The following is a 21,971-nucleotide window of genomic DNA, read 5'->3' on the forward strand; positions in this document are numbered from 1 at the left end:
CCTGCCTCAGGCACTTAGCTGTGTGACCCTGGCTAATAACTCTCGGCCTCAGTGTCCTTATCTATCAAATGAGGAAGTTAGACGTGGTGGCTCCTCACATCCCTTTCAGTTCAAAATCTATGACACTGAAAAAATTTTTTAAAAATTTTAAATTAAAAAAATTGTACATTTAAAAAAAAATAAAATCTTATTATTTGTGTATATATACCCAGTGACTTGAACAAAGGAAGTGGGATAATGGCAACCACGCCTGCCCAGATGGAGGGCTGTGAGGAAGGCTTTAATGAGTAGATAAGATTGTCTGTAATGATAGGGCCGGGGTTCGGGCCAGACCCTGTGATTTTATTGGTAGGGGGAATTCTCTGGTGAGGAAATTCCCTTTACCAATGTAGGCCACCCATCCTCTCTGAACTTACAGTCTTCTTAGAGACTAGACAGCTGTCCCCCAAATCACACAGCTAGAATATGCAGAGGTGGCCCTTGAGCTCAGAACTTCTGGGCTTCAAGATCAACCCTCTATCCATTAAACTAAACGAATCCCAGCAACTTCTAGGGTTCCTCCTCTGATGCTTCAACATGGTGTGGAGGTGACCCTCTCTAAGGTCATGCCAATGGAGCCCAAGTCCCATTTGGGCCTAACCAGCTGGATGGTCTTTGAGTCTGGCCCCGTGATGGAAGTTGTGCCTGTCAAGTTTGGAGATGCTGAAGGGTCATGGGAAATTCTGGCTATTGCTACTGTCAAGGACCATCTGCTAAGACTACTGAGACACTGTGATGTGTGGTGGTGGAGGAAGTATCTGCCCCAGTGAAAGCCTAGATCCTTTAAGCACTGACCAAGTCCCCTCTGAATTTCCAGCTTCTATTTGTATAACGCTCTTTCCTTCATCTCATTTATAAATAGAACATGAAGTCCCTATGGAAATGGGTGCTTATAAAGTACTTGAAAACAATTTGATCTCTAGAGTAGGTTAAACACTCCCCTGCCCAGCCCCACCCCCAAACAAATCTCAATTGCATTGTTTATTGGCTTAGCAAACCCTTTCTTCTCAAAGAGAAAAAAGGTGAATTTCAGCCTACTTTTCACATTAGAATTATCACAAACTTCACGCCAGCTGGTGTCTAACCCTGCATTTGTTTCCTGTTACCCCACTGTGATGAAATGTCACCCTTTTCTGTTATCACTTAAATACTTTTATAAGATTTTAAAAATTGATATCTTTTGTTTTTATACTGGGCTCATTTCCAAATATATTCTTCTACCTCTTCTCCAGATGCACAGTGAGCCATCTCTTGTTAAAACAAAGGAGAGAGAGAGACAGAGAGACAAAAGAGAAAGAAAAAAGGCAGTTTGGCAAAACCAACATAAGCACATAAATTGAGTCTGACCGTATTGCCATATTCCACACCCGTGGTCCCACACCTCTACAAAGAAGGGAGGGGATCTTTGCTGCCATTTCTTTTGTCAACACCCTCCTTGAGGGTTTAAGGTGCTTTCTTGGGGCCACAACCGTGGGACTGGACCTCCTTTTCTCCCATCCCCCTCCTCAAGTGCAGCAGTAAAAGCCCTACCCGCTCAGGATGGGCGTCAGGAGGGTGACAGCTGCTTCTTTTAGGCCTCCCGAGCCAGGCTCTCTCTGGGACACTCTCCTCGAACCAGACCAAGTCCAGTCCCTTCTGGCTCAGGAGGCACATGTCCCTCCTAGATCCTTAAGCTGGGGCACCTGTGTGTGGTCCCCATTTCCTCTCAGGTCCCTTTCTCCTCCAGTTCCAAGGAGTCTAGATTTTCCTTTGAGTTTTCTCCCCTCCTCCCACCAGCCAAGGCCAAAGCATGCCTTTAGCTTCTCTGGCCCCCGAGAGAGGGAGGTCTGTCTGTCCAGTGCTTGGATTCCTGGCGGACTGAGCTTGGCTTAGCCCGTCTCAGACTCCAGGTCTCTGTTGGTCTCTACTCTCTCTACTTCTGCAGAAGTCTTACAATGCTCTGATTTATTGTTGTCCTCTCCTTTTCCTTGCTGCCTTCTTCTCTCCTCCATCTCGAGTGACTGGATCCTCCTTGGCCCTTTGTCTCTTCTTCAGCTTGGACTAAATGCCTTTTCTACTCACCTGTTCTGTGGTTCTTTCATGTGTCTACCTTCCTCTCTGGGGATGTTCTGGGTTCATTGCTCAGATGGAATATTGTTTACTTTCTGGAAGGGGACAGGCTCTGGGAAGAGGGGTGGTTTGTGACCCTCTTTTGCCAGTCATTCCTTCCACTTGCTACCGGCCTGCCTCATAATGCCAGCTTCAGCTAGTGCCCTGGGCTCTGCCGTCTGGGATGCCCTTTACCTTTGGCTCTGCCCACTTCATTAACAGAGCCATTGAAGGTTCTTTGGTTCTTTTTAGCTCAGTGGATCTCCCATCTGGGGTGCTTTCTGTACTCTCTGCAGGGCCATGCTTGGTTCTGAGGGGTGGGAAGAGGCCGTGGTAGGGATTGGACTTGGCTGTGAATTCTCTGAAGACTTACCTGTCCCAGAAGGAGCTTCTTCTGGGCTCTGGTCAGCTCCCCTCGCTCCCCTCAGGGAGGTGGGCGCTCTCTGCTCTTAAAGAGCCGCTGTAGGTGGCTGGGAGGGCCGGCTGCCTGACAGGCTCTCTCTTCTCTGCCTCATCCACCGCACAGGCCAGGTGATGACGTTCCCACCGGAGGCTCTTTGGGTGACTGTGGGGCTTTCTATCTGCCTCCTGGGACTGCTGGTGGCCCTCGCCTATGTGTGCCGGAAGAAAATAAAGCAGAGCTGTGAGGAAGAGAATGCTGGTGAGAGTTTAGGGGTGAAGAAAAGGGGGTGTGTGACTGATGGATGATAGGAATGAGTGTGAGCGTGCCTGAGTGTGGGTGTGAGTGAGCAGAATATGAGTGTGTGGGTGTGCCAGCGTGCCTGAGCGTGAGTGTGTGTTTGAGTGTGCAAGTGTGTGATCATGCCTGAGTGTGAGTGAGTGGGTGTGTGTGTCTGAGTGTGCAAGTGTGAGAGCATGCCTCTGGGTGAGTGTGAATGAGTGGGCATATGTGTCTGAGAGAGAAAGTGGGACCCTGGGGGTTCAGGATGATTCGCAGGTTGGGAGAGAGGAGGGACGTCACAATGCTCGAGGGCCGGCCTTAGCAGCAGCAAGAACGGCCTTGAGGCCTGCAGCTGGGTGAATTCTGGGCAAGCTTCTCAGATTCTGTGAGCCACCATTTCCTGGTCTGTAAATGAGGCCTGTCTAGGATTAGAAGAGATAGCCCCCACGGTCCCTTCTGTTTCTCAGTGCTGTGTAAAATCCTCAGATCCAAAGTCCGTGAGCATTTATCCATCTCCTACTACGTAGAAGTTGAGAAGTATTAGCAAGGGTCAGTCCTACAGTAAAAAAAAACAAAAAACACCTGGGTTCAAGTCCTTCTGACCCATTGACTGTGGGATCCTCAGCAGGTGACAACTTCTCTGTGGCCCAGACGTGACTTTAAGACTTTAAGTTACAGATGAGTCACCGTCTTCATCAGTGGAGGGAGTTGACAGGCCTGGAATCCCCCACATGGAGGATGTCACAGGTTTAGATCAAGCATGGTGGGGCAGGTGTGAGAAAACAGAGCGAAGCTTGGGGCTCTTGGGAGCACAATGCTTTCCCGCCTCAGAGAGTCAGGGCAGCCAAAGCAGGGGCAAAGGTCAGGTCATAAGAATGATTCACTTTGCATGACTCCCTATAGGTACCTAGGAGTAGCACTGCCCTTCATCTTTAGCCCCTGTTACATTTGATTTAATTTAACTTAAATTGGAACAGCCACCATCTTGGATGATATAGGCAGAATCCGGAAGGACCTCAGGGTGCTGAAACATTGGCTAAAACCCAACAAGATTAATTCCAACATGAATTAAAGCACTAAACTCTCCTGCACTTAGGTTCAAAGAATCAGTTGTCCAAATACGCAAAATGGGAAAGGCACAGCGTGGCCACAGTCTGCGTGAAAGAGATCTGGCAGGATTAACTGACGGCAGGCTCAATATGAGACACTAATAGTAAGCCTTTGGTGCTTCCTGAAGACAAGGACTGTTTCTTGCTTGTCTTTTCATCCCTAGCACTCAATGCTATGCCTGATGCATAGTAGTCACCTAATAAGGCAGTTAGATGGTAGAGTAGATAGAGTGATTGACTTGGAAACAGGAAGACCTGAGTTCTAATCCTGCCTCACACTAGCTGTATGACCCTTGCGAGTCACTTAAGTTGGCCTCAGTTTTTCGCATCTGCCAAATGAGAATAATAGCACCTCTACCTTACAGAGTTGTTACCAGGATCAAATGAAATTTTGTGTGTGTGTGTGTGTGTGTGTGTGTGTGTGTATGTATGTATATCACTTTGTAAAACTTAAAAAAACACGGTTATCATAATAAATGCTTGTTGATTGATTAAATGAGAGGACATAAGATGAAATTTCTCGAACCCTTCCTGGTTCTCTGCGTTGTCTACAAGTATCCAGCCTTGGCTGCAGCCTCTGATTTAATCCCTGTATAGCTACTTTTTTCTCTCTGCCTCTATGGAAAGCATCTTCTGCAGTGTTTTTCAGTGTTGACTTTTCAGTCTTAGCTTCCCGGAGACTCCACAAGTGAGTGTAGCTATGTGCTACTGCACATCAGAGATAGCGGTGGTGGGGTGGGAGGGCGTGTTAGTCCTGCTGCACTTTGCCCTGTTCAGACAAAAGTCTGGAATGTCACGTAGAATTATGGGGGCCACATTTAGGAAGGATGTTGGCCAGCTGGAGCACCTGCAGGCAGCAGGGATGAGGGAGGGCAGTGAGGGCACCTGAAACCATGTCAGATGAGAATTAGTCAAAGGAAAGAGAGATGTTTGATCTGTTGAGGGGTGGACTGGGAGATGGGGTAATGGTCTTCCAATATCTGCAGGCTTGTCCTGTGGAAGAAGCATTAGGCCCCAGAGGGCAGATCTAGGACCCACCAAAGCAGTCATTTGGTGGCTGACTGCGCATGTGAAATTCTGCCCCCTCCTCTCTGCTGTAGATGGAGGTGAGTTTTCTGACCAGTTCTCTGGGGCCTTTCCTGGTTTGGCACTCGCTCAAGAGTTCCGCTTCCTTTTGATGAAATTTCACTTGCCCTTTTTGCAGTCATGAATGTTGTTCTTTTGGTTCTACTTTATTAAATTCAGCATCAGCAGATATGCATCTTCCCGTGTTTCTCTGAATTCTTCATGTATGTCATAATTTTATCGCATGACATTCACACACCAGAATTTGTTCAGATGCTCCCTAGGACATAGACTTTGTTTGCTTCTTCTTTTTTTTTTGCTTCTGTGTATATTTTGGTATATATACCTACATACATACATATATATACATGCATATACATGTATATATATGTGTGTGTATATAGATAGATAGATAGATAGATAGATCAGACCTTTGTTTATACCTTTGACCTTCTTGAGGTCTGTGCCCAACAGTGAGAACAAAAGAGCCTCCTTCTGACTTCAGATTAAGCAGACCCGGGCCAAGGAGGGTGTGACTGAGTCTGGATAGGGCAAAGCCCAGCCTTGATGAAAGCAGTGCCACAGTGAGTCCCGAGGGGTTCAGTGTATGGCTCAGAGCCAATCACACTTTGTGTCTCACTCCCATTCCCTTCACGTTTGTCTACTTATAGTTATAGTCATAATGAATGTATTTGATGGAAGAACCTTGAAGGAGAGAAAGAGTCCCAGAGGGGAAGCCTTTGGGCAGATGTACACATTGGGGCTGGGGTGGGGAGAGAGGCGATGGAAGCATGGGGAGACCATCACCTTCACCTGGGTTGTCAGTGGGTGACAGTGGGAAGTAATTCATGGGTTCTCTGCAGCCTCATCAGCCATAGGTGGTTTTTCAAACCAGCTGGTGGGATGGACCATCATCTGCTAATCAGCCAATCAATTAATCACTCAGCAGGCATTTATTAAACACTTACCACGTGTCAGACACTATGTTAAATTCTGGGATACAAAGAAAGTCAAAAACAGCCCTTGCCCTCCAGGAGTTTGCATTCTAATGGGAGAGACGACATGTATATAAATAGGTGTGCAGAACGTTCATATAGGGCAGATGAAGAGTAACCTTAGAAGGGAAGGTTCTGGGAGATGGGAGCCGGAGAGAGACTGGGAAATGCTGGAGTGTTTGAGCTGAGTCTGCAAAGGATCCTAAGAGGCAGAGGTGAGGTGGGTGGGAGAATAATTCAGGCGTTGGGGACAGCCAGTGCAAAGGTATGGAGGTGGGAGATATCTTTCAGAATTACTGTCCAGGACCAGCATCGGAGATTTTTTTTTCTAATGCCCTCTGGTGCCTGGTTATGGCCTGGTTTACAGCTCACCTGTCAGACCAGGGCCCCTGAGGGTGAGGAATAGGCTTTCCCCAGTAGAATAGGGGAGAAAGGATATCTATATCTATACCTATACCCATACTTATACACACACACATACACATGTATGTATGTGCATGCATATATGTACATGTGTGTATATATTTTTCCTCACTCAAGAAATTTTATTTTTCCCTTAATAAATCCACCATTTATTTATTTATTTTAAACACTCATTTAAAAAATTTTTTTGAGTTCTGAATTCTCTTCCTCCTTCCAGTCCCTCCCCAGCCCATTGAGAAGGCAAGCAATATAATATCAATTATACATGTGAAATCATGCAAAACAATGAATCATGGATGAATAAATGAAGGCTGGGTGGATGGATGAGTGGAAAAGTGAATTAATGGAGAGAAAGGGGAGAGAAAAGAAAGAGAAAAGAGTGGGTAGGCAGGCTGGGTATATGGACAGTTGAATGCATGGGTGGGTGAATGATTGCATAAATAAAACTTGAATGAATGGATGAATTAATGAAAGAGTGGGCAGACGGATGACTGTGGGACTCTGAACACTGGTCACAAGGGATAGAATCCTTCAAAACTCCAGTCTTTGCCTTCATAGCTGACTTTCAGACAATAACTTGACCCCCTTGACCCTTCTTCCTTGCTCTCCTACCCCCGTGGTGGAGAAGTTCAGTGCTCAGAGAGGGGCTGAGGATGAGAAAGATTTCTGACCATTTTTGTTTTTCAGGGGCTGAGGACCAGGATGGAGATGGAGAAGGATCCAAGACAGGTAGGTCTAATCTAGATACTGTTCTTCCTGGGAGATTCAGAGGGGAGAAACAACATACGAGACTAGTATTGAGTGAAAGGACAGTTTCCAGTGTTGGCTTGAGGTAAAACCCCAGTGTTCAGTGGGAGTCTAACTGACCAAAATGCCCACTTTTGCCCCTCACCCCGGTAAGATGTGTCTCACGGTCTGATAAGCAGTGAATCTCAGACATTGTCATGTCTGCTAGACTATGAGATACACCTATGCTTTGGGGTGGCAAATTTGAGTTTAATATAATCAAACTAAAAATAAATCCAAGCACTCAATACTAATGGATTTCCCTTTCACCTCTAATCTTTGAGCCACTGATTTGGATCTAATTGGAGGCACAGTTGAGGGGCTCTGAGCCCCCCCAAGTCAGGAAGACTTGAGTTCTAATCCAGCCCCCAACACTTATTAGCTGTAGGACCCTGTCAGCTGTAATTTCCTCAACTGTAAAATGACAGGTTGGATAGAATGAGCCTCCCAGTTCTAAAATTCTACAAACACACGATGTAGCATCCAACCTAGGAATCGGGAAACCTGGCTTTTTGTCCTGTCTCTTCTGTGAGTTTCCTGAATGACCTTGGGTAGGTCACTTGACATCTATGTCCCAGTTTTCCCATTGTTTAAAATGGGCATAATGATACCTCTCATGCCTGCCTCCCAGGGCTATCTTCAGGATAAAGCGAGACCTCATTAAAAGGAACAAAATTTGTAGAATGAAATGAAGAATAGTAATGATGAGGATAATTCCCTGACATTTATATGATGTTTTCAAGTCTGTAAATCACAGTACTTACATCCTTTCATTTGATCCCCACTGCATCCCTGGGGGCAGGGAGTCGTCAGCACTATGGGGATTATTCTCAACCCTTTTTGCAGGGAGGTTAGCTAACGGTGACAGAGATGGGCTGTAACTTGTGCCGTCCCGAATCCAAGAACTGCTTCTCTTAGGTTTTATATGAGCCGGGTTTAGAAGGATTAATGGGGTACAAATTTATTTTAGGGGAGCCGAGGGAAAGGCACAGAGAGGTTAAAATAGAGCTGGATGGGGCTAATCTGTGGACTGTGGGCCTCTTACCTGACGTTATGAGATCCCTGAATCCCTCCTAGGGAAAAGGCAAATTTTTCAGCCTGGAATCTAAAACCCTCCTCAGTTTGGCTCCAGCCAGGCTTTCTGGACTTATTACCACTGCCCACCATCCTGAGCTCTGCATTTCATCCCTGTTCCCCAGACCACCTGCCGTCTCTGGCCTTTGTGCATTTGCACAAACCGTCCACCGTGCCTGCCATTCCCTCCTCTCAGGAGAGGCCATGCTGTGTAATGAATCAAGGGCTGGACTTAAAGACAGGAAAACCTGGGTTTACATACTGCCATAAGCACTTGCTGTATAAATTACCTAACTTCTATGTGCCTCAGTTTCCTCATCTGTAAAGTGAAGGGTCTGTCTCCATGGCCTCGAAGGTCCCTCCCAGCTCTGACTCTATGGGCTCAGGATCCTTATCTTTCTTCAAGGCTCATCTCAGGTGTTGACTTCCAGGGGAAGTGTGGTCCAGTGGAAAGAACGCTGGCTTTGCAGACAGAGAACCCAGCTTCAGATCCCACCCCTTGGTTGTATGACCTTGGCCAAGTCCCTTTACCTCCTTGGACCTAAATGTCCTCATTTGTAAAATAAAGAGGCTTGGACTGGATGGTCTGTCAGTCCTCTACATCTCCCATCCCTCCAGTTGGCGGTCTCACTCCAATTTACCTTATGTTTATTTTTCTGAGTTCATGTTACATTTGCACAGTAGGATGTCAGCTCCTTGAGGACAAGACAGACCTGTCTTGTTTTTGTCTATCCCTAGTAATGAAAGCTATCATTTATATAGCACCTGCTATGTGCCAGGCACTATGATAAGCACCTTACAGTTATCATCTCATTGGATCCTCACAACAACCCTAGGAGATAGTAGGTGCTATTATAACCCCCCATTTTCCTGATGAAGAAACTGAGGCAGAGATGTCAATTGACTTGCCCAGAGTCACACAGTTAAGGAATGTCTGAGGCCAGATTTGAACTCAGCTCTTCCTGACTCCAGGGCCAGTGCTCTGTCCACCGCACCATCTAGCACATAATGCACAGCCTGGGGCCTATGGTCAGGGACTGGACCTGTGATTTTGGTATAGGGAACTTGCAGGTGAGAAAACCCCCCTGCTAATGCAAGGTGGCCCCTTCTCTGCAGCTCAGAGTCTTTGAGAATTGCCTAGCTCACCCAGAGGTTCCATTACATGGCCAGAGTGTGAAAAAGGTACTACTTGAACCCAGATCTTCCTGGCTCCAAGGCCAGCTCTTCATTCACTATGCCATGCCTTGGGACACAGTAGGTGCTTTATTGTTGAATTGCATTGAATGGATGCAGAAATCCTTTAGAGAAAACAAAGGCAGAGATGGGTCACCCGTGCTCCTTAGCTCCTTCCTTGAAGGCCCTGCCTGCACACCTTAGCTTCCCAGGTATCTCCTAGGAGGAGCCAGCAGTGATCTTGCCCCATCTCCTTCAAGAGGACTGAAAGGCTCAGTGTCCCAGGCTTGTATTTCTTGACTTATTTGGGGCCAGGGAACAGCCGCAGCCCCTGGCTGGTTAATGTTCCCTCCTGCACCATTGCGAAGACGGGATGGTAGAAGATTGATTTCCCAGGACTGCCGCAAATGAGACCCATTAATTTTCTCAGGCCCTTAGCACCAGGGTGTGGCGGCTGCAGAGACAGCCCCATTCACGGGGGAGTAGTCCTCATTTTTCATGTTGCTCAGGCAGATGTCGTGGGAGGCTCAGAAGGGCGGGAGAGAGACGGGATGCTCAAAGCAAAGGATGTTTGCCCAGAGAGAAGGGATTGAGGCAAACGCAGCTCATCTCACGGAGCTAGCCAGTTCTCAGTCATCCGTGGGCCCGAGGTTTGGAGGGAGAGATTAGATCACTGAAATCCATAGGTGACTCTGGACTCATTCATTTCACTCATGCTGTATCCGAACAGCGCTGTGTACCTTCCACACCCCAGAAGGTACGTCTTTGTGAGACAGGGAGGACAGGGGTTATTATCCTGATCCTTTGGATGGTGAGACAGCCCCAGGGCAGCTGAGTGCTACGTCCAAAGAAAGATATGCAGGCAGTTAGAGACAGAAGTAAGATGGAACCCTGTCCCCTGGCTGTCTTCAGAAGACCCGGGTTCAAATCTCAGATTGGCCACTAACTTACTTGTTTTACCTTTACCTCTCTGGGCCTCAGTTTTCTTGCCTATAAAATGAGGGGTTTGGACTATATGACCTCTAAAGTCTTTGATTCTCAACCAAGAGGTCTGCCAACTATTCCTAGGTGCTTGTGTCTTCTCCCAGCCCCTCTGCTTTCCCCTCTCCCTATCTCCACCTACAACAGGCCCCTTTAATCCCTTTCTACCTTTCTTTTCAAACCTTCTCCATGTCCCTTTCCTGAACCTCAGTTTCCCCACCTGTAAGCAGTGTGATATTGGAGAGGCAGAATGTTCCTGTGGATAGAACACTGGGCCTAGAGTCAGGAGACCTAGTTTTGAATCAAGATTCTTAAAATTATCAGCTATATAGCCAAGGGAAAATCAGTAAGTCTCTCTGAGCCTCAGTTTCCTCATCTGTAAAATAGGGATAAAAACACTTCCACTACAAACCTTACAAGGTAGATGTGAAGAAAGGCCCCTGGGAACCCTAAAATGTTATAGAAATATGATTTGTTATTAATAAAATGAGGACATTGGGCTAGATAATCTCTGAGGGCTTTTCCTGCTCTGACTTTCTGTTTTATGATTCTCTTTTGCAGCTCTGCAGCCTCTGAAACATGTGGACAGTACAGAAGGTAAAGTTGCCAGGAGTTTGGGATTGGGGGTGGGCTTCTCTCTGGGTCCCAGGATGCCTCTGACTTGGGCTGACCATTGGGCTTGGGATCTTTGGGAATACTATTCTGGGCATACTGGGGTGGGGGCGGGGCTTAGGGAGGCATGAACAGGAAGCATTGAACATGGATTGCTCTTTCTGGGAGTTTGACAGGAGGGAAAAAAGAGGAAGATAGCTTGAAGGGATGACAGGGTTAAGGATGGTACACCGGATAGGATGTTGGGTTTGGAGTTGGAGGTCCTGAGTATGAATCCTGTCCCTGCTACTTATTGCTTGTGTGATGTCAGGCATAGTAGGTCATTCCGCTGGCTTTGGTTTCCTCATCTGTAAAATAGTGGCTTGGGAATAGATGACCGCTAAGGTCCCTAAGTCTATCATCCCATGACCCTCCAAAGCCAGTGTCTTGCCCCACTCTTTCTACTGCTGCCTCATTCTCTAGGCCTGCTTGTATCACCTTCTGTCTATGGGCCTGAGACAAAACTGTAGTATCAGAAAATCCTCGGGTGACCCCCCTCTTCCCCCTTTGTCACCCATGCCTCCAGCACCGTTCCGACCGACCTCTCATCTAGTGATTCTCAGTCACTAGTTTAGGCTGAAACAAGAAGTATGGGAGGTCTCATGATATGATGGCAATTACAACAAGCTCTGTCGGGGAGTAGGAGAACGAGGGGTCCAACTCTGAGCCCTTGGGGGTCCCTTCTACGATCTGGTCCTCTTCAGCACCTTTATTGTGTCGCCAGCTTACCCAGAGTGAACCGGCCGTGGATAGGACTGCCCTTGGCCACGGATATGTGGAGGTCTCCCCGGTGAGCTGGGAGCCCAGCTGTTTGGGGTCTCCAGCCTATGCCCAGGCCCATTCCACTGGTCTGTCACTGTGCTGCCTCACTGAGCAAACATGTTGTCTACTCCATCTCCCCCGCCCCTTCCCCCAATCTCTCTGATCTTTCCTGCCATGCTGCTCTGCCCTGACTCTCAGATACTCACCACTCTCTTCATTCCAGGCCTGCCATCTTGAGGTTTTGAGGAGGAGGGGGTCTGAGGAGAGCAGAGTAGCTTTGCTCACAAGAAAATAGTTGAGTATATAATATGTCCACAGGGAATATGAAAGTCACAGCATGGAAAAATTGCCCATGTGGCTGATTTTTGTGGAGTATTTTATATGACCCTGATAGGACCCCTGTGAGAAAGGTAGCGTGGGCATCATCATCCACATTTTACAGGTGACAAAACTGAGGCCCCAAGAGGGTCAATGACTTGTCCAAGGTCACAGCCAGGAAGGAGTAGAGCCAGGATTAGAAGCCAGGTTGGGTAATTCCCAGTCTAGCAGCTGAAGGGGTATGAGGGAGGGTGGCAGTGTAGATTCTTGTGTTGACTGGTATGTAATTGGGAACGACAGTTTAGGGTCCCAGAATCATTCTGGCTGTCATTGATTGGCCAACAGTAGGTCCCAGGCCAAGCCCTACTTAGTCATAGTTTGGGTCCTGATTGGCTCAGAGTTTGTTTCTGTTTTGGCCAGAAACCCTCAGGGTCTTCCCCTCCCAGATTATCTATTTATTTATTTATTTTTAACTAGGTCAAGAGGCCATTCTCTGTCTCATTTCTTACCTATCCTTAATTAGTGAATGGACATTGCCTCTGTCACTAAGACCTGGCTCCAACCTTAGCTTAAAAGGGACAAGGTCTCCCACTGCATCCTGGGCCATCTCCAGTTGTCCAGGTCTGGCCACTGGACCCAGATGGCTCAACAGGAAAAAGTGAGGCTGATGACTTTGCACAGCCCCACCTCACTCAAATCCAATTCACTTGCATGTCACGGCATCACCTGATCATCTGATGTCACGGTCCTCTTTGGGAATGAAGGACAAACAACAACGACCAGAATGGGAGCCTTTTCTGAGTTTCGCCATGCCCACCTTCTACTTCACCATGTTTATTAGCCCATTGGTTGGCTTATAATCTTTGTCAGCCAATCAGGAGTAATGTCTCATGTTTATAGAACATTTACTGTGTTGAGGCAGGTAGTTCTGGTGTTATTTTCCCCATTTTGCAGATGAGGAAACTGAGGCCCACAGTCATTGCTAGTGGCAGAGCTAGGATTCCAACTCATGTTCACTGACACTCAGTCCAGTGACCTTTCCACTATCCCAACCCTCCTCTGACTTTGTCTCTGTCTGTTTCTGTCTCCCCTGGTCCCCTGCCCCCTGCCCATAACTGGCTGGTCCCTAAAACTCCTCCTACAGTACACTATGTGACCCTGAAACCACCTCAAGGACTCACAGGATACACACCCTATAGAGGTCAACACTATTTTCAACCCTAAGAGTTCACAATGAGACTCTATTTATTCACACCTCCTTCCCCCCCTACTTTGTTTGTCGTTCTCTCTCCCCTGAGCAGATGAAGGGCAAGAAATAGCCTGACCTAGGAGGATGGACGGTGCATGTGGGGAGGCACGTCAGAACCGATCCTGAGCTCCTCCAGCTGTGGATGCCTGCTCCGCCTCTCACACCACAGGAAGCTGGAGGTGGGACCCAGAACCGTCCTCTACCTGTGAGCCTCTGGCCTTACACGTTGTGAACCCGCCACCCTGCTGCCTCGTTTATCCAGTGGGTACAATACACAGTCAACCCTGCTGGTGGACATGATAAACAGACCATCTCACTACCTTATTTCTCCAGTAGAAATGATACGTAGACCTCCCCGCTGCCTTATTTCTCTGGTGGACATGATAATAATAGCGCCTATTCCTATAACTGCTTTAAAGTTTACAAAGTACTTTCCTCCCAACAAGCCTGGGAGGTTGTGCAAATGTCATCCCCATTTTAGAGAGGAGGAGACTGAGGCTCTGAGCTGTCCTCCTGCGCACTCACGTCCAGGGTCACCGCTTGACTGCATTGTTTCTCCAAGGGGTCCAATACACTGACTACCTTCTGCCTTGATTTTTACCTCACCCGCCCTCCAGATGTGGACAGTGCTCTGGGAGCTTTTTTCTACCCATAGAGGGGTCTTCACTGTTGCCCTAAGACATGTACGCACATGCCACCTGAATGCACATAGCACCCATACACAATCATCTGATCATGTGTGTGCATGTGCATGCAACATGCAAATACAACATACTAAATGTGCACACACTGTGTGTGCACACATATAACACAACACAGCCCCCCTCACTCATTCGCACCTACATTTGTGCGTCCATGGGAAGCATGCACATATAGAGTACATGTGTATACGTGTGTTTTTGGAGGCTAAGGAAATGAGCACACACCACACATGCACACCATACGTGCTTATCCACATAGAAGCCACCCCCAGAGCCCTCATGCAATTAGAGCTCCCTTCTGGATCTCTTCTGTCCATTCTCACGGTCTTCCCCATCTAGGGAGCCGCGTGCTGGTCATGCTGTTTCTCTAGGAGCACTGGGGCAAGGCAGGGCAGTAACCCTTGGAGCGGGTACAGCCTGAATGTTGGGGTGAGGAGTGCCCAGGAGACGAATCAGTACCTCTACCCTGAAAGTTTGGAATAACTGTTTCCCTTCCCAGGAGGGCAACCTTGGGACTCTGCTACTTCCGCCTTGAGCAATCCTGTATACCCCACAACTTTGGGACCCGATGCCCTGACATTTTCCTAGACTCTATACTCATCCTCTCTACCTGCCCCCACCCTTGCCCTGTTCCCTCCAGGGTGGACACACCCCACACATTGGGGGCCACTTTTAGGGATGATGGTATGGGTGGGGTATGGTGCCAACCCAGTCTCTCCCCAGGGCCTTGGGGAACCTACCTGTCAGGATCCAAGCCCTCTTCCTAAGATGGCAATGCCAATTTTGGGCAGCAGGTGTCAGCCATGGACCCCGCATAGGCCTTGAGCAGTTAACTAAAAGCCACGCCTCTGGTACAGATCTCAGGCAGTGACGTCAGCTGTGGCTGATTCCATCTTTCCTGGGAGCTGAAGGTCAGTGCCTTATGCCCCTCGCCAACCAGAGGAGCCCAGGAAAGTAAATCTCAGAGAACCAAACCCTTGCAGCTCAGGCATCTAGAGAGAGTGTGGCGGGTCTGACTCTTTTCTTTGTTTGCCTTAAATACAATGGGGTAGAGTGGGGGTGGACGTTACCTCCAATGGTGCTGGGGCAGGGGGCCGGGGGGGAGGGGGGGGATGGGGCATGGGGCATGGGGGTGGTTGCTTCCTGGAGAAACAGCCATGAATAGGAGGCACAGCTCTTCAGCCTCGGCTTCCCAGTTCTCTTTCCTCCAGGGTTTTCCCTTCTCCTGTCCATGGGAGGCTGGAGGCAATGGTCTGGTCTTTTCTCCAGCTGGGCAGGATGAACCTCTGCTTAGGCCTACCCCAGACTGGGGGAGGCAGGGGTTTTTCTAATTTAAATGCTGGAATCTGGGACATTTTGTACCTTGGTCATGTGTTTTAGGAAAAATAAATGCTTTGTGTTTTGTTGAAAGACTCTGTCTAATGTGTGGTTGGGGCAGGGTTTGGCAGGGGGCAGCCAGGCTTCTACCAGAAGTTCTTAACCTTTTGTATGCTGTAGACCCCTGTGGTGGTCTGGGGAGACCTATGGACCCCGTCTCAGAATCATGTTTTTGAATAATTGAAGGAGACCCTGGATTTCAGCTAGAGTAAAAATACACATGAATTTTTTTCCCTGGACCTCCTGAAATCTGTCCATGGTCTATAGGTCAAGAATACTAAGACTTTGCCCTGGGAGTCAGGCCATCAGAATCCTATTCCTAACCACAGGTAAAGAGTGCAGGCTCAGACATGAAAGTAATGATGGTGATGGTTGTGTGGAGAAAATTCACTCCAGAGCTTTGAACTTCAAAGATATCCTTAATTATGAACTGTTTGCAGGCAACCTTGATCCAATCTAATCCAATTAATAAGAGCATGCTCTGCACAAGGCACTGGGGATGCAAAGACAAAATAAAAACCAGTTCCTTCCCTCAAGGGAGTTCGTTTGATTGGGTGTTACAATATAGACACAGTAAGTACAGACACGGTTCTTTAAATGAGAGGGGGGCAGCAGCGATGATGAGAGAGAGCAGGGAAGGCTTCTTGGAGGAGGCATCAGGGCTGACCTTTGAAGGGAGCGCAGGATTCCAAGAGGTCAGAAGTGAGAAGTTAGAGTGTTTTGGGCAGGAGAATTGTGAAGATGCCAAGGTGAGATGGAACGCTGATTTTAGGGAACCTCGAGGAGGCCAATTTGGCTGGAGCACCAAGTACAAGGAAAGGAGTTGTGGAAATAAGCCTGGAAAGGTAGACTAGATGCCAGAAGTCAGACTGACCATGGCTTTAAGTGCCTCGAGGAGGCCTTTGTAGCTTTGCCGAAAGAGAATGGGACACCATTGAAGATTCTTGAGAGTAGGAATATGTGGTAAGATTTGAGCTTTAGGAAGATAAGTTTGGCAGTTATTTGGAGGGCAGAATGGAGAGGGGAGATACTGAAAGCCCGGAGTTCAATGAATGGATTTACAGTTGTCCAATATATATATATTGACACTTTATCTTCCAGCTCCTTATGTTTTCATTGCCTGCCCTCCTCCCCATAATCCCACCCCCAAACCTGAATTCTCTCTCTCCCCATCTCTCTCTCTTGCCTGACCCAGCTTCCTTCCAGTCCCAGCTAAAATCTTACCTTCCAAAAGGAACTTTTCCAATCCCCCATATTGCTTGTTCCTTTTCTCTATTAATAATTTCCAATTTATCTGGTATGTATCTTGTTTGCACATAATTGTTTCCATATGATCTGTCTCTCCCTTATTGAATGGTGAGCTCCTTAGATAAAGGACTGTCTTTTTCTTTTCTTTGTAGCCCCAGTGCTTTGCACAATGCCTGGCACATAGTGGGGGTCTAATAAATGTGCGTTGACAGGCCGGGTGAGAAGAGATGAAGGCCTGAAGTGGAGTAGTGGCCATGAGGGACAAACTCAAGAGAAGAAGTAGGCAGCTGATTAGATAAGAGGGTGAAGGAAGAAGGAAGACTCAAGGATGATTTCAATGTTGTGATTCTGAGTGACTGGAAGGGCCATAGAGAGGATGAAGAGTGGGGTGGAAGAGAGATAATGAGTTCCAACCTTCCATCGATGTCAATCTCTTTCTTGTGAGGCTTCTTCCCAGTGGAATGCAAGGGCTGAGAATCAGGGGAACAGGGTTCAAGGGCCAGTTCAACAATGAGACCTTGGACAAGTCAACTCGCTGGCCTCAGTTCTGAATTTTGTATTTATTTATATGTATGCATATTGTTTCCTCCAATAGATTGTAAGGTCCTTTGAAGACAAGGACTGTTTCACTTTCATCTTTATCCCCAGTGCCAAGCGTAGTGCCTGGCAAATAAAAGGTGCTTAATAAATGCTTGCTAAATAAATCAAGAGAAGTAGGAGTAGAAGTGATACTGTGGTGGGAAGTATATTACAGAACGCCTCATAAGAAGGAAGAAATGGGTAATATATTCTGGAAGTGGGTGACAGAGCTGGTGCAAAGGCAGGGGAGAGTGTTGGTGGAAGACCTCAAACATCCAGACAGCTGCTGGGGTTCTCTCCCTGCTATAAAACAGCAACTGGGAAATTCTTGACTTTCTTTCCAGAGTCTGATGTGTATCCTAGACTTGGGGAGAGTGGATTTCAGAATTTGGAGAAAGGAAAGGTAGGATCCCAGGACCTGAGGCTCTATAGGTAAGCCAGCTCAAGAGGGACAGAGAGGAAGGTCTCAAGAATGAAATTCTGGTGGCATAAGCACAAATCATTCCGACAAGACAGAAAATGGGGAAATGATTGAGAGACCAATGTAACTGTACCCTGTGAGGCAGGTAATGCAACTATTATTATCACTCTTTTATGGAGGAAGAAACTCAAATGATTAATAAAGAGTCCTACCAAGGGACAAGATGGAAAGAATGTGCCAGGCTATCTTTTTATTTTATTTTATTTTTTTAATTTTTAGGCAATTGGGGTTAAGTGACTTGCCCAGGATCACACAGCTAGTAAGTGTCAAGTGTTTGGTCTGAGAATGGATTTGAATTCAGGTACTCCTGACTTCAGAGCCGGTGCTCTATCCACTGCACCACCTAGCTGCCCCCTCCCAGGCTGTCTTTAATGAGTTCAAGTCATCAGGCTCAGATTTGTTAAGTGACTGGCCCATGGTTGCACAGTGAATTGTTGGAGCTTGGGTTCAAATCCACTTCTCACTCAAGAGCCAATATGATTTCCATCATGCCATGTCACATTGATAAGAGACAGCCACAAGGGCAGGGAACTAAGGATCACGACAGCAGACTGGCATGGCACCAGAAAAGCTGAAGCCCCCAGTGAACTTTGGTTCACGCTGAATGGAGAGAACAATACAAGGGCTTTTGAAGAGCTAGGTTGGGGGTAAGAGGAAGATCAAAGAAGGGGTGGGGCCATTGATCAGGGTGGACAGAGGGAAGATGGAGCTACTTTCTTCTTCATTTGTTTAGTTTTGCTGCCAAGGAGCGTGGACCTCCAGTTTGGGAAAGAGACCAAAGGTAGTTAGGGCCAGGGAGGGGGTGGTAAGACGCGCTTTGCTGCCCTCAATGAGTTAAAAGGCAGGCAAAGCTGGATGGAGCACAGCCAAGGGGATTCAGAGAACTTGTGTATGCGGTTGCTGACTCCATGATTGGCAAGACTAGAAATGGCAAATACAACTGATTTCTAGAGAGGAGGAGAAGGTGGGATATTCAGCAGTTGTGTGTATTGGGCAAGGTACCCAGCAGAACTGTGGGTGGTTGGGGTGCCCAGCAGTCATGTGTCTGTGATGGGTATAGGAGGAGTAACTGGCATTCCTATAGTGCTTGACGGTGAAGGATAGATAGCAGGTGGACGTGTTTCATGGGGTGCTCAGCTGCACGGGGGGAGGGGTATACCTAGTGGTTGGGCATGTATGCTTGGTGAGGGTACAAAGAAATTGTATGTGTGTTAGAAGTATCCAGAAGTTCTGTATTCAAGTCGAGGTACACAGCAGTGTATGTGTGTGGGTGGCACACATCACTTGTGTATATGTATGGGAATACATAGAAGTTGGGTATGTATAGGGGTTGCACAGTAGGTTCATATATGTGTGGGGGTACAAAGAGATTGTATATGGAAGTTTACACAGCAGTCATATGCCTGAATATATGCATAGGGATAAATAGTTATATATATACATGTATATGTGTGTGTGTGTGTGTGTGTGTGTGTGTGTGTACATAGAAGTTAAGGGGCACCTGGGGCAGCTAGGTGATGCAGTAGATAGTGCTACGCCTGGAGTCAAGAAGGCCTGAGTTCAAATGTGGCCTCACATAACTTCCTAGCTGTGTGACCCTGGTCAAATTATTTAACCCTGTTTGCCTCAGTTTCCTCATCAGTAAAATGAACTGGAGAAGGAAATGTCAAACCATTCCAGTATCTTTGCGAAGAAAACCCCAAATGGGGTCATGAAGAGTCCAACACAACTGAAAAATGACTAAGCAACAACATGGCGGTCATGTATTGTATAGAAGGCCCATAGAAGCTGTATGTTTATATGTTAGGGAGTATGCAGTAGAAATTTTATGATATACAGGAGTTGAGTGTGTCTCCTCTTTCTGTGTGAGTGTGTGTGTGTTTGTGTGTGTTTGTGTGTGATACATAGTGGAGTGTATTGGGGAACACAGCAGCTATATATATTTGTGTTTAGAATATGCAGTAATTGTATGTTCATAGGTATTTAGAGTATTCATTGGGTATGTTGTGTTGGAGGTACATAGCAATTGCATGTGTCTATTTGTGTATGCAGCAGTGGTATCTGTTGGGGTACCCAATAATTATACATGTATGTATTGGGAATATGTAAGCAGTTGTGTGTGTGTGTGTATGTGTATGTGTTTGCATGGTATATGGTAATTGTTTATAGGTATTGGGAAGTATAGAGCAGTTGTATGTACATATGGTAGCAGTTGTATATGTATGTGTGTGTGTGTGTGTGTGAGCTGGTGTGTGCTGGGGGTTGCACAGTCTTTTAGAAGCTGGCCCCCAAGATGGAGTAGCCATCAGAAGCGGGATCACCAGGAAATCATTATGTTTAGGTATCCTTCCTGGGCAAGATTCCAGCTCGTGCATTTTAATAGACAAATATTTCTCAGAGTGAGATAAGCTAAAGCCTGCAGGTATCAAATCCATATTAAAGAGAGGACACAGGGTTATTTCATTTGCAGGACTTGATCTATGATAGGCATTAGGCTTTGGTGCCATTTGCAAAAATGGCCATGCAACCTCATTAATGTAATTTACCACTCAGGTGTGTGGCCCAGGGGAAGAGGCAAGATAGAGAAACCCTTCCTACAAGCCCTCCTGGAGTCTGGAGTTGGGGGTGGGAGAAGAGGAAAGGGGCATTTACTGAGGAATGGGGGATGAGTTTAGATGTTTTGTATCATCTCCTCTCCCCCCAACCCCCACCCCAGCACCTCTCTGACATTTCTGGCTCCAGGAATCTGAAAAGGAGGTCCCTAGTTGCTTACAGAAACATATACTTGGTGGACTCAATTAAGACACGACTCCCTTAAATTTCCTCCACATTAAATTAGAGCTTGATTTAAATAGATCAGCCCCATCTCTCTAGCTTTGCAGTCAAACAAAGGCTGATGCAAAGTGCTTGCCTGTGAGAGACACTGTAAATCTTCCTTTCCTATGCTGACCTTTATGTGTTTCATTTTGTTTTTTTAAAGAGAGAGTAGAACATCACCATTATCTGTTAGCCTAATCAGGGAGGCAGGGCAGTTGAGCTGTGGGAGCAGGAAGGCAGCAGCCACTGATGATAATCCAGAGTGGGTGACAGTCTTGCTCACTTCTAGGCTGCCAGGAGATGCATAAAGCAGAGGGATTTTGGACCTCTACACTAGTGTCCCTAAGGTGGCCTTTATACTGTGGCTGCAGAGCTCCTCTTAGATACTCCACCATTTAAGGAAGGAGCCCAGGGCATCCACCTCATCATTCCCCACCTGGCTGCTCTCCTGGACTGCATGAGCTCCAGAAACTCATCATCCTGCAAGAAGAAATCAACTCTGTAACTCACACCTCCCCAGATCATTTCCTCCTCTGGCTGAGGGACATTGGCATGTCCTTAGCCCAGTGCCTGGTACCAAGCAGGCACTTAATAACTGTTTATTGACTTCTAATAGGAAGGAGAGAAACAGAACCAAATGAGTCCTCTCAGAGGCAGAGCAGTGTGGCTCTTGGGGAGCTGGCTTACCTGGATGGCTCTTGCTTTATCTATATTTATGTCCTCCAATATTCTATGTATCTCTGGGAAAGTAGTATGTATTGGGCTGAACTGAAAGCTATCAGAAATATTGAGCACAGAAAACCTGAAGACTTTGGGAGATGATGGCTGTGTCACAAGGCTAATGACAACAGCTGCATCCTTGATAATACCTTCTGGACTCTTATTCTCAGCTATGTCTGTGTAAGAGGTCATAGTGTCTTGGCATGACCACCACTACCATCATCAATGCTTTTACCATCACTGCTGCCACTATTACTAACATCACCTCTTCCCTTGCCACTGTTTGTTGGGAGGTAGTTGTGGTACTAGTGAAGCAGCAGTGTGGCTAACTTGGGCTAGGGCTCTGATGAAGTGGACGCGTGGCAGCATAAAATTTTGAGCTTCCTTGTTGTGCTGTGAATTAAAGAACTGACTCTCTGAAGACATTTTTGCCAGCTGCTGGCTCAGGGACTTGGTCAGTTTTTTTGGTATCCAATTCTTTGTGACCCTATTTGGGGTTTTTTTTGGCAAAGATACTGGAGTGGTTTGCAGTTTCCTTCTCCAGCTCATTTTACAGATGATGAAACTGAGGCAGATATGGTTAAGTGACTTGCCCAGGGTCACACAGCTACTAAGTGTCTAAGACCAGATTTGAACTCATGAAGATAAGTCTT

At 47.0% G+C, this 21,971-nt stretch overlaps 1 protein-coding gene across 1 annotated transcript in view; it reads left to right on the forward strand.

Annotated features, from left to right (window-relative positions):
• Window positions 1-15,182, forward strand: part of CD276 (CD276 molecule) — a 45,402-nt gene extending 30,220 nt beyond the window's left edge. The window contains exons 5-8 of the mRNA XM_027847415.1: window positions 2,654-2,788; window positions 7,089-7,130; window positions 10,977-11,012; window positions 13,448-15,182. Of these exons, the coding sequence (XP_027703216.1) occupies window positions 2,654-2,788; window positions 7,089-7,130; window positions 10,977-11,012; window positions 13,448-13,470 (236 nt within the window). The 3' untranslated portion in view covers window positions 13,471-15,182. The remainder of the gene's footprint in view (window positions 1-2,653; window positions 2,789-7,088; window positions 7,131-10,976; window positions 11,013-13,447) is intronic.
• The last annotated feature ends 6,789 nt before the right edge of the window (window positions 15,183-21,971 follow it).

The sequence above is a fragment of the Vombatus ursinus genome, unplaced genomic scaffold (genome assembly GCF_900497805.2).
Source record: "Vombatus ursinus unplaced genomic scaffold, bare-nosed wombat genome assembly UNPS02015404.1, whole genome shotgun sequence".
Lineage (NCBI taxonomy): Eukaryota > Metazoa > Chordata > Mammalia > Diprotodontia > Vombatidae > Vombatus > Vombatus ursinus.